The following is a 12,647-nucleotide window of genomic DNA, read 5'->3' as shown; positions in this document are numbered from 1 at the left end:
TTTTGGACATACTTATTTGGAGCTGGATTGAATATAAAATATAGTGATATTGTTGATTTAGTTTAGATAATTGTAGAAATATATAATTTATATTTTGGAATTTTAGGAAAGCCCCACGGAGTCCAATAAAGATTGATAATTATATTATTGAGTGTTTAAATAATTTATAATTTATTTTTTAAAATTATGGGTAAATGAGTTTGTTTGATGTTTTTTTTTTCTTTCAATTTTCTCATAAAAAAAACATTGAATTACTTTAAAAATTAAATCTCAAATATAAAACCAAATTTTAATTTTATAATCCGAAGTTGTTTTCAAATAATCCCAAACCAAGTCATAATTGAACTTTTTGACAGTAATAATATTTTTTCAAAGGTCTCGTAAACAAAGTAAATACAAATTAAATTATTGAATTTTATAAAATAATTATTATTATAAAACTCTAATTATATTAATATATATTGTCATTTTTTAGTATTTTTAGTTTTTGTATGATCTTTAGATCTTTAAAGATTTTTTTAATGAATAAAGTGAAAAGATCAAAAGTTGATCAAACCCAAATAAATTAAAACTAATACATCTTATAATGAAACCTTCAAAAGATAACAAGAGCATTAAGAAGAAGCTTTGGAGTTGAGAGTATTCATTATAACAAAAAACATCCAGGGGCTTATTGCTACCCATAAACTCAATCAGTAAAACTCAATACTATCAAATTCTGAGACATGGGTAGTTTACAAGAATATTATCAATAGCAGGGAAAAAAAGATCATCAAACTTTTCCATATCTCATCATCATGGAAAATTTAGCTTTTCAAGGAAACAAATTTCTTTGAAATTTCAAATTAATTTATAGGGAAAGAGATATAAAAGAAAAAAGAGCGACGACGAATCACTCAGTATCGTAGCAAGTAGGTCCTGCGTCTGAACCAGTTATAATCGGGCAAACCTTGGATTGGCCCCATAGCTGCTATTGCTACATCCTGCCCGCCCAAAATACCATAAATGATAGTTTGTTAAAATAAAGTCACTTTTTTATATTTTTTGTTAGTCTGGTTTTATAATTGCCAAAAAATAATCATACCTGATCATTAATAAATCGGTTTGCAACACGCTTGACTGTGCTAGCATCAACAGCATCAATACGAGCAAATAATTCAGCAGATGGAATTCTTCGACCGTATGTCAGAAGCTGCAATCACAAAAAATAATTTCGTCCACACTCCACATATTAAGATGAATAATTTAACCTCAAACATTTTTTATCATATAAAACAAAAAACAATGAAAACTTGTACCTGGCGTCCAATATCCTCAGCAACGGGACTGGTTCCGTCTAGATGTAGAAGCAATGAAGATTTCAACTGCAATACCATCAAAAGATAGTTAAATTGATTTGGATAACCGGATGCAGTTATTATAAACAGATTAACTGAATGTGTAAAATATCTAGGATTAACTGTTCTTATCAAAATCCCTTAGACCTTGAGTTTTGAGTTTTTATTTTCTTGGCCTTCTTACTTTTATTTGCATTCCTGTTGTATTTTGATTAATTATGACTTTGTTTCAAATGGTTTGATGTTCCCACTGTAAGTGCAACTTTAGCGTTTACAGTGGCATCAATAAAAAAGGATCTCATTTTTTCAACAAAAATAAATTAAAATTAAGCATAAGTATAGATACATCCAGTTTTCAAATGTGATCTCAGCTCATCTACATCTGAATGAGAAATTAGGCAAATAGTAGCAACATCTAGAAACACTTATAATCTATGTTTTGTATGCAAAAAAACATATATGAAACAACAAGTACAGTTTTGAATTGTATCGGAAGGCAGTGTTTGATAACACAACTAATCACTTAATATGAAAAATAAGTGCTTATATGAAACAAGTTCATTTGTTAAGTGGCACTTGAACTTAATTCTTTAGATTCAGCTCAAATTAAGTTTTAAAAAAAGCTAGAATACCTAACATAATTCAGTAAGTTATGAATCAAGTAGTATAATATGAACATTCAAAAGACAACTTGAACCCTTGAAAATTAATTAATAGGCACAATAAAGATAAAATAGTCTTTAAATACTTTTTCAAATGACTTTCACATTTATCAAATCAACTTGCACACAACTACTCTTCAAATTCAGTTATTTTCATTTGGTTATTCAACATTTATTTTTCAGAGTCTAAAAGATCAAGATATTAATAATAGTATAGACATTAGTTACCTGTTCATTGAGAAACAAATGCTTTTTTGTGCAATATAAACAAAAAATGGCTAACTGAATGCATAAACATTAGTTACCTGATTACGAGCACGAATTACATCAGCTTCCGAGACTTTATAACTTAACTTGCTTACTTCATGCATAATTGCCCAAGCCAGGTCATCCAAGACATCAGGCTATAGACGAAAACAAAGAACATTAGATTAGAGGTCATTAAAAATATGAGAGCATTGGATCAAAACTATGCCAATGAGGCTATAGACGAAAACAAAGAACATTAGAGGTCATTAAAAATATGAGAGCATTGGATCAAAGCTATGACAATGAGGTAAAGGTTACAAGCCTACAAGCAATAAACGAAAGAGCTTGTTTGATCTTGGGTTTTTTGGATTTTTTCAAAATAATCCTTTCTCCCATCATCACTCACTTCATCAATCAAATCATTCAGACATCCATAAATATACCAAATTACCCCTACTTTATTTTTGATAAAATTTAAATATAATATACATAAGGATATTTTAGTAATTTAACCCTAATAATCTACTTTTTCATCCAACAAGATTTTGATTTCACAGTCTAGATTTTTTCCAAATAACCCCAGATCAAACAAGCTCTAAGTCACAAGAAAGTCATAAGATAGAGGAAGTGTTCAAGGGGAGAACTGAAATAAGTTTGTTCATCAAGAGTATGTGGTACTCGGAAATAGAATTCCACAAGAATTCACACATGCCCATTTGGAGACACTGTCTAGTTATATTTTTGTAGGTGAATCCATATGAGAAACAACCAATTAATTTATGAAAGTATCTTTCAAACTAAATTTAATTTTCAAACCTAGCTGTATTTGGATATGGGGACATACATTTTGCTTCCACCCCAGTTCTATTCATTCTTTAATCGTGAAAACTACAGTTCTAGTGATTTTCTTTTGTAACATATTATTTGAAGTACATCCAATTGCCATTTAAAGGTAAACAAGCTTGACCAAAATCTTCAACTAGATATAATAATGCTCTGAAACATCAAAAGATTTTATCAAGTTTAATAAAACTAAGAGCCTAACTCACCTTAGCAACAGCATAAACACCAAAAAGACCAGTATCTTTATAGTTGGTGTTGAAAGCCATCATACTTTCAGCTATTTCATTGATGCCAATTCGTTGTGCAAGATCAGATCTGCACATGTAAATAATGGGTAGCATGTAAAACTCTTGTTTGGGACAAACAAATTGTCAATCAACACAAACAGTGCATTTGATAAAACTACAAATTAAGTGTAGTTGAGTACTAAATTTGAAGTGTTGAACTAGTTAAATGTGAGAAATAAATGTTGAAAAGGTTGATTCAATAAAATGTAAAAATAGTGTTTGGAAAGTACTTATAAATACAATTTTACCCTTATTGTAAGATAGTTTGATTAATTTAGAGGGGTCAGTGATGTCTTTTGTACCGTATTACTGAGTTTAAGTAATCTAGCTTATCAAATTAAGCCACATTTTCTAGCTTAATTTAACATAGCAGTTATCAAATGAATTTAGATTAAGTGATAAGTTGTGTTCTCAAAAACACTGTAAAAGACTCTCACCCCATGTGCTTTCCACCACCGACATTCTTATTCCAAGCTCCCAACATGGATTGCATAACCATCAAAGCAACCGAATCTGGGTCTGTCCAAGAAGCACCAGCGAAAGCAACAGCAAATTGTGCCAAAGGCATATCATCATCAATTATTCTGACCTGTTTTTTTTTTCAAGAGAGAGTATATCATATTTAAAAAAGATGGGAACAACTATTGAATACAGATCAGTCCTTTAAGTAAGCATTATTAGCACACCTCGGATCCAGTAAAAACTGCTGGTTCCTTGGCAACTAACTCAGAAGTTGTTGTTGAATCTGTAGACAAATTGGTGAACAATTTCTTTACTTCATCAACAATCTCTTCGTGCTTAACAGCTCCTGAAGCAGAAATTACCTGACACAACAACAGTCAATACCAAGCTCAGAAATACAAAATTCAAACAAAATTGGAACTGGAACAGATTTATGAAAGTTCCTGTTTTTACCATTCTCTGGGCAGTATAGTGAGTTGATATGTATTGTTGGATATCTTTTTTAGTGATTGTCTTGATGTTTTCAACAGGACCCAGAATGGTTCTTCCAAGAGGAGTGTATTGGAAAGCAGTTGCATGAAGGTGATCAAAAATAACTTCTTCCTTCTGACCTAGAACCTATTAAGATAGGAAAAGACAATCGCTAAGCATATATACTATAAACAATGCACCAAAAAAGAGAAAGATGTTTTACCTCTTCCATTTCTCTTAATATCACGTCGCGTTCACGAGTGATGCGATTCTCGTCAAACTTGGAATTTTGAAGTATATCTGCCAAAATATCAAGAGCTTTGGGAACGTCTTTATCAATAACCTTGGCGTAATAAGTCGTTTGCTCCCTTGATGTGTAAGCATTCAGATGTCCACCCATGTTCTCAATCTCCTCTTCCAAATGCCTATGGGTTCTCTTCTGGGTGCCCTTGAATATCATGTGTTCTAGAAAATGTGCGGTTCCATTGGTCTGTTCAGTTTCGAATCGGCTTCCGGCATCAATCCACACACCCACGGTGGCTGTCTTGGCACTGAGATTCGATTCGGTGGCGACTCGCAACCCATTGGGAAGTGTAGTGACGCGAGTCAATGGGGCGGCGAGGATCGAAGAATGGTCTTTAACAGAAGGGTGGGGAGAATTGTACTTGAGGAAACGAGGATCTGGATTCTCAATCTGCTTGAGCTTGTTCTTCACCTGTACGGCAAGGCGATCGTAGATCATGTGATTTGGATGGGGAGGGGAGGGAAGAGATGGTTCGTCGAAGGTAGTAGCGACCGCTGAAGAGGAGCTTGAGAGAGATCGGACGACATGGTTAACTAGCGGTGAAGGGCGCCGGTAGGGGCGGCGAGCTAGGGTGAGGATGTGTTTGATCCCCATGGAAGCTTTCTCCTCTCTAGGGTTTGCTCGATCCTAAGACGAAGGAGGTGTAGCTGAGAGAAACTGGTTAAAAAGGGGCGACCTTTCACCCTAAATCAAGACTCCAAACATTGAGAACCTCTGATCCGGTTCGACATTGTATCAAAAGTTCTTATTTTCCCTTAACTTAGCATCTATGAGCAATTTGTACCTTTATTTTAAAATGAACCAAATTTTCCCCTAACAAACTTATAAACTGCTTCACTAAGTATCATTCCAAGCGTGAGATTTACCGAAAAATTTACTGATCATATATTTATCACCTTATTCGGTTTTAAATTATTTAAATAATTCAAAAATATCAAATATTATTTTATTTTGTAATCTATCAAATCACTCTATTTTCTTTTAATTAAAATGTTAAATTAACATATATTTAAAATTATTATTTTTTATTTTATTTATATTAATATCCTTTAACATTTTTTACCAAAATAAAAAATTTCACCTCAAAATCATCACCAATATAATTTTACTTTTTTCTTTTAAGTTATTTAAATAACTCTAACTAATAAGCTCTATAGAATAAGATTTTTATTTTTTAAATAATAACTTACATATAAAATAAAATAAAATAGGATAATATGTATAATCTTCTCCACATTTAACTTAATTTGAAATATATCTATGTACATATATTTTTAATTTGTTTCTTACACATTTAATTTGTTTCAATTTACTCACTAATCACTAATTATCTAAAATCATTTGAAATATTAAAACACTTTTAGTTTTGGTAAAAATAAGCACAAATTTTTCGTATACTTTGATATTTTTATTTTTTTTCCTTATATTTCAAACTCCTAGCAAAACTCATAACTCCATTTTTAAAAAATCTTCTTCAGCTCCATTCAAAAAGAGAAGAAATTTGAGAGAGTGAAAGATGTGATAATTTCTCTTTTCTTTCACACTTTTTCATTTTTCCATCCAATGAGTGATGTCATGCCATTCTTTCACCAAATTGTATCCCATATCATTGAACCATTTCTTGCTTTACCCATGTTTCAAACTATTTTTACCATTTTTTCATTCTCATTCTCATTCTCATTCTCATTCCCAAAATACTCATCTTTCTCTCTCAAATTAATAATTAACTTATTAATTACCTATTTTTTTCTAAACTCATACTTTATTTTACAAATATAAATATATATATATAATTAAAATTAATAATACATATATTAAATAAAATATATTACATAAATATTAATTAATACATATATTTTATTTTTACTTAATTTTATAAATATTATATATATAATTTAAATTAATTAGTATAAATTAAATAATTCAAATAAATATTATATTCTAAAATAAAATATATTACATAAAATTTTAAATTATATATTAAAATAAAATATATTATATTATATAAATATTAAAATAACACATATATTACATAAACATTAAAATAACACGTATATTTTATTTTAATTTATTTTATAAATATAATATATATAATTAAAACTAAAATACTAAATTAAATAATTTTAATAAATATTTTAAACTAAAATAAAATACATAACATAAACTTTAAATAAAATAAAATAAATCTTAAAATATTTATAAAATTATTAATTAAATAAACTTTAAAATAAAATAAATTATATAAACTTTAAAATATTTATAATATTTTACTCTATGTAATATATGTGTTATTTTAATATTTATATAAAATAATATATTTTATTTTAATATATAATATTAAAGATTTAAGTAATATATTTTATTTTAGTGTATAATATTTATTTGAATTATTTAATTTAAAATGTTTAATTTAAATTATATATATTATATTTATAAAATAAGTAAAAATAAAATATATATATATATATTATTTTAATATTTATATAATATATTTTATTTAATATGTATATTGTTAACTTTAATTATATATATTTATATTTGTAAAATAAAGTATTAATGAGTTTAGAAATAAAGATGTAATTAATATATTAATTATTGATTTAGAGAGAAAAAAGTGAGTATTTTAAGAATAAAAATGAAAAGGTAAATATAATGGAAAAATGGTTTAAAATATGAGTAACACATAATTGGTTCCGTATCACTCTTCATTCACATACAATCATCACATACAATCAAGGGTGGAGCCAATAACAACTACACATTTATGTCCTTATTACTATTATATTATATAAAATATAATTATATAACTACTTAATTTATTAATTTCTATCTCATGGGTTAGAGGCCACCCTACTAATAAATATATATATATATATATATATATATATATATATATATATATATATATATATATTCTATCTAAACATGTTACCTATCTAACTAATATATTTATTATATTTAAACTATTTAAATTTAATTTATTAATTCTTAAATAAATAAATAAAATTTTATACTAATATATTTATTCATAATTAAAAAAAAATTATTTATTAATTCCTAAATAAATAACCCACTTAATAATATATAATCTATCACTTCCAAATTAAAAAATATATAACTTATTCATTCTTAATTAAATTTAGTTACCTACCATTAAACTATATATAATTTATCCAGCTTAATTAAAAAAAAGATGTCCTTAATAATAATAATTACTTTAAAAATTTGAATTTTTTTTCATTAGTTATTAAATCTCTATAATTTGCCAGTTTTATTTATTAAAGATTACTCTTATGTGTATTATGTGCATTGCTTTACTCATTGATACTGAAAAAGAGATTGTTAGGATCGGGATGGCCGATAGGGGATCGGGGTCCAGCTTATCGATAATCGCTTAGAACACAACACACACCAACTAGTACTAATCCGGTTAAAGATTAGAACCGCTTTTAACACTACACGGATTATCACAAACTCTTGAACAGAGTTCAAGGGCGAAAATGTTTGTTTCAATCTGAAACAACGTACACGATTCAGTTTGGAAGGTATTAGGAGAAGTCAGTTAAAGTGGAGAGAAAGTCAATTCGGTTTGAATTAAGGGAAACCCGGTTCGGTTGGAATGAGTAACGTTTCGGTTCGGTTAGAGTAAGTAAGCCAGAAAGTAAAGTGAAGAACACAAGACACATATTTTATGAATGTTCAGAGCAAACTCTTCTACGTCACCCCTTCTTCTCAAACAATGAGAGGATATTCATTAACTGGAATATTTCAACACAACACACTCCGATCAAGTCTTATTTACTGTTCGTCGGTTACACCACTCACAATATGATGTAATACTTTTTACACAAGGTAAAATACACACATAATTCTAAATAGTTTCAAGGATTTCAATCGATAATTAGGATCGTGTGTAAGATTCGTTTTGTTGTAAAATCACACAGTTCAGTCATACATTCAACATAGTTGATCCTCTATTTATAGGAGAAATATGACAACGGTCACATTTTTCTCTCTCCGTTGGATTGGTCATCTGAAGCCGTATCGGTCAGGTAAGGTGGCGTGCACGCCTTGCCATTTTGGACACCTAACATACATGCATTAGCCGGCCGCCTGTTTTAGAAGATTGTTTGTGATCTTGGATAATTAGTAATCATTTCTTTTGATGCATGCTTCTAATCTGGATCACGGATCCTTCTTCTTTGCATTTCCAAGAAATATTTATTACGTCATTTTTCGTAGATTTCATCATTTTGAATACTTTCCCGTTGGCCTTAGGATCTTCGAAACATCGAGCCGGTCGGAGAGGATGCTTCATGCGGTTTGAAACTCAGCCGATCCGGTGAGAGGAGTCAAACCGACTTTCTTAATTTACTGGTTTCTTGAGTCATCATATCTCAACCGATCCGGTGCGGCTTGAGTTGTACCTGCACAAAGAGTTTGAGATTGATTAAGTTCTTTGGCCGGTTTAAAATTAACTTACTTAATTTTTCTAACAATTTCTCCCTTTTTGATTATTTAGAATAAATATTCAAAACTTGTAAGTGTTGGCTGGTTTAGAAATGAAAAAAAAAGTTCTTTTGGCCGGTTTAAAAATTAACTTTCTTAATTTTTCTAACAATTTCTCCCTTTTTGATTATTTAGAATAAATATTCAAAACTTGTAAGTGTTGGCCGGTTTAGAGGAAGTTTTTGTTTAATGGGATTTCTCATCAATTTCTCCCTTTTTGATGCTTTTAGTCGAAAAGTGTCAAAACCAGCAAGTCGGCCAAACCATGGTAAAAATTTCTTATAGAGTAATAAAGTAAAGCCGAAATTTTATAAATATAATATAGATATATATAGTAATTTAAGAAAAACGGTAAACGATAATGGAATAAGAGTTAAGAGTTCGGTTGTCCCCCCTGTTGTTGTGCCTTGAGTTTTGCTTCTTGTTCCTCATTCCATTCTCGTATCCTATATTCTGCGTCCATGCTCCAACCGGCTATGATACTTGGCCTCGAGGAAGGGGTGCGGTCAAAGTTGAAGAAACCGCTTGCCGGTCTGGTTGGTCGAGTTGGGGGATCGGTTGATGTGCCCTGACTAGTTGAAGGGACAAATGAAGTCGGTGCAACTTTTTGTTTCCTTGTGTTCAGAGGAACATCATCTTCTTCTTCATCGGTGAGTGGAGAATTATGATTTTTAGTCGGTTGAGGACCTTGAAGGCCACTCTGTTCCACCTGAGATAATAGTTCGGTTACCTTCTTCTTTCGTTTGGTTGACTGAGCCCTTGTTGTTATTTCAGTTGTTCGCTCAACTTGAACCGGTTCAGTTTCTTTCTATTTGGCTTTTTCTTCCTCATGAATTTGCTGCGCTACCCGGAAATCTTTTTCTTCAAGCTCATTTCTCAATCGTTCCTGTTTTTCTTCTTCGGCTTGGAGTTTAAGAGATGTTTCCGCATTGGTTCGGATCTGCTTCTGGGTAGTTACCGCCTTTATTTTTGTAAGTTCCTCAATCTGAGCCGCCATGACTTGCATCATCTCAAGTAGTGGAGCGGTAGACGACTCAACTGTCGATCTAACCGTCTCAATTAGGTTGGAATTGATCGTGGCGGTCCTAGCTTCCGTGACGGCATGCCACTTTCTCATTGAATTTTGGACAACATTATCAATGAGGCCCTTCATATTTTCGGAAAGGTGATCAACCTCTTGACTTTGTTTAGGACGATGGGAATGAACCGACATGGCCATTTTCGGTTCTTCTCGACCGGCTGGGTTTGGTTCTGTAGAGTTAGTGTGAAAGGAGAACTTACTTGTAAATTTACCCGGTGGAGAGGTATGGCGGCTGTTTTTATCCTCACTGGATTTCTGTTGGTTTTCCTCTAACCGGTCCCCCGTCTATTTGGATGATTCACCGGTTTCAAAGATCGGCTTACTCTAATAATCTCCGGGATGCAAGAAACAGTCGTTGAATTGTTCCTTCGTTTCTTCCTCTAGCCGTGCAATGTCGGTTTTTAAATCGTCCATCATCTTGACAAATTTTTCCACTACTTTCTTTTCAACCTCTGTTGGTTCCCCTCGAGTCTCTTTCAATGCTTTGGTCAGTGCTTTAAGTATCTTTCAGTCTTGCTCTGATACCACTTGTTAGGATCGGGATGACCGATAGGGGACCGATGTCCGGCTTATCGGTAATCGCTTAGAACACAACACACACCAACTGGTACTAATTCGGTTAAAGATTAGAACCGCTCTTAACACTACACAAATTGTCACAGACTCTTGAATCGAGTTCAAGGGCGGAAATGTATGTTTCAATCTGAAGCAACGTACACGATTCGGTTTAAAGGTATTAGGAGAAGTCAGTTAAGGTGGAGAGAAAGCCGGTTCGGTTTAAATTAAGGGAAACCTAGTTCGGTTGGAATGAGTAACGTTTCAGTTCGGTTAGAGTAAATAAGTCGAAAAGTAAAGTGAAGAACACAAGACACAAATTTTATGGATGTTCGAAGCAAACTCTCCTACGTCACCCCTGCTTTTCAAACAATGAGAAGGATATTCACTAACTGGAATATTTCAACACAACACACTCCGATCTAGTCTTATTTACTGCTCGTCGGTTACACCACTCACAATATGATGTAATACTTTTTACACAAGGTAAAATACACACCGAATTCTAAACAGTTTCAAGGATTTCAATCGATAATCAGGATCGCGCGTAAGATTCGTTTTGTTATAAAATCACACTGTTCCGTCATGCATTCAACACAGTTGATCCTCTATTTATAGGAGAAATATGACAACGGTCACATTTTTCTCTCTCTGTTGGATTGGTCATCTGAAGCCGTGCCATTCAGGTAATGTGACGTGCACGTTTTTCCATTTTGGACACCTAACAGACATGCATTAGCCGACCGCCTATTTCAGAAGATTGCTTGTGATCTTGGATAATTAGTAATCATTTTTTGTTGCATGCTTCTGATCCGGATCACGGATCCTTCTTCTTTGCATTTCCAAGAAATATTCATTACGTCAATTTGAATACTTTCCCGTTGGCCTTAGAATCTTCGAAACATCGAGCCAGTCGGAGAGGATGCTTCATGCGGTTTGAAACTCAGCCAATCTGGTGAGAGGAGTCAAACCGGCTTTCTTGATTTACCGGTTTCTTGAGTCATCATATCTCAATTGGTCCGGTGCGGCTTGAGCTATACCTACACAAAGAGTTTGAGATTGGTTAAGTTCTTTGTCCGGTTTAAAATTAACTTATTTAATTTTTCTAACAGTCGATCAGAGTCATATGAATGACTTTATCAACCATCTTTACAGAAATGTAAATAACCTTAACATGAGGTTCATCGGAAGTAGGTATGTCTTTTTCCTCGAAACTTATCATGTTGATCTGAGGATGTGCTGAGATGATACCAACCAACTCTTCAAGCGTCGTGTTGGCTGGTATACTAGCCTAGCTTAGCTCATTTAAAACAATCTGCCTGTGTTTGATAGAATACATTAGGATTTCCCAGATGGAAATATTGGCATTAGTCTTCTTGAGTTGAGCAAGAATACTATCACCGAGGTTTAGAGCTTTGGGCTCGTTTTCCCTTCTTGGATCGTTAGATGGGCCAGGAAGAATAACCGCATGGGTTGTTTTCATGAAACTGGGTTAGAAGTCGGCTCCACTCCGGGTTGCTGAGACTTCTCGTTGTACTAACTTGGGAGCATTCTGAGTGGGATTGTCAATAATCCACCAATTCCTATTTACTTCCGGCAGAGGTGGAGCTCGTCGATCCTCCTTTTGGGGCCATGCGTTGACCATATTAACCTCCAGAGGGTTAACAGGTTCGTTGGCAGAAATCAGGTTGACCTGATGATCGGGCAACGGATTGCTCGCGATTTCGGGTTTATGAATGATTTTCTAATCAAACAGGTCTTGACACTGATGTTTAAGGGTACTACAATTATCAGTAGAGTGACCCTTCATTTGATGATATGCGCACCATGCCCATTCAAACCTGCCAAGGGACTCTACCCCCTCTCTAGGAGATAAGGGCTTGATGA

At 32.4% G+C, this 12,647-nt stretch overlaps 1 protein-coding gene across 1 annotated transcript; it reads right to left on the bottom strand.

Moving 5' to 3' along the window:
- Window positions 1-614: 614 nt before the first annotated feature.
- LOC124918760 (probable mitochondrial-processing peptidase subunit beta, mitochondrial) lies at window positions 615-5,291 on the bottom strand. The gene is made up of 9 exons (XM_047458802.1): window positions 4,535-5,291; window positions 4,294-4,458; window positions 4,065-4,202; window positions 3,816-3,967; window positions 3,298-3,406; window positions 2,305-2,403; window positions 1,299-1,364; window positions 1,085-1,192; window positions 615-983 (listed from the first exon to the last, which is right to left on the bottom strand). The coding sequence occupies exons 1-9, from the start codon at window positions 5,207-5,209 to the stop codon at window positions 897-899; spliced, it is 1,599 nt and encodes a 532-aa protein (XP_047314758.1). The 5' UTR covers window positions 5,210-5,291; the 3' UTR covers window positions 615-896.
- Window positions 5,292-12,647: the final 7,356 nt, after the last annotated feature.

This window comes from Impatiens glandulifera, chromosome 1 (genome assembly GCF_907164915.1).
Source record: "Impatiens glandulifera chromosome 1, dImpGla2.1, whole genome shotgun sequence".
NCBI lineage: Eukaryota > Viridiplantae > Streptophyta > Magnoliopsida > Ericales > Balsaminaceae > Impatiens > Impatiens glandulifera.
Note: the sequence above shows the minus strand (reverse complement) of the source record. Positions and strands in the feature narration are given on the sequence as shown.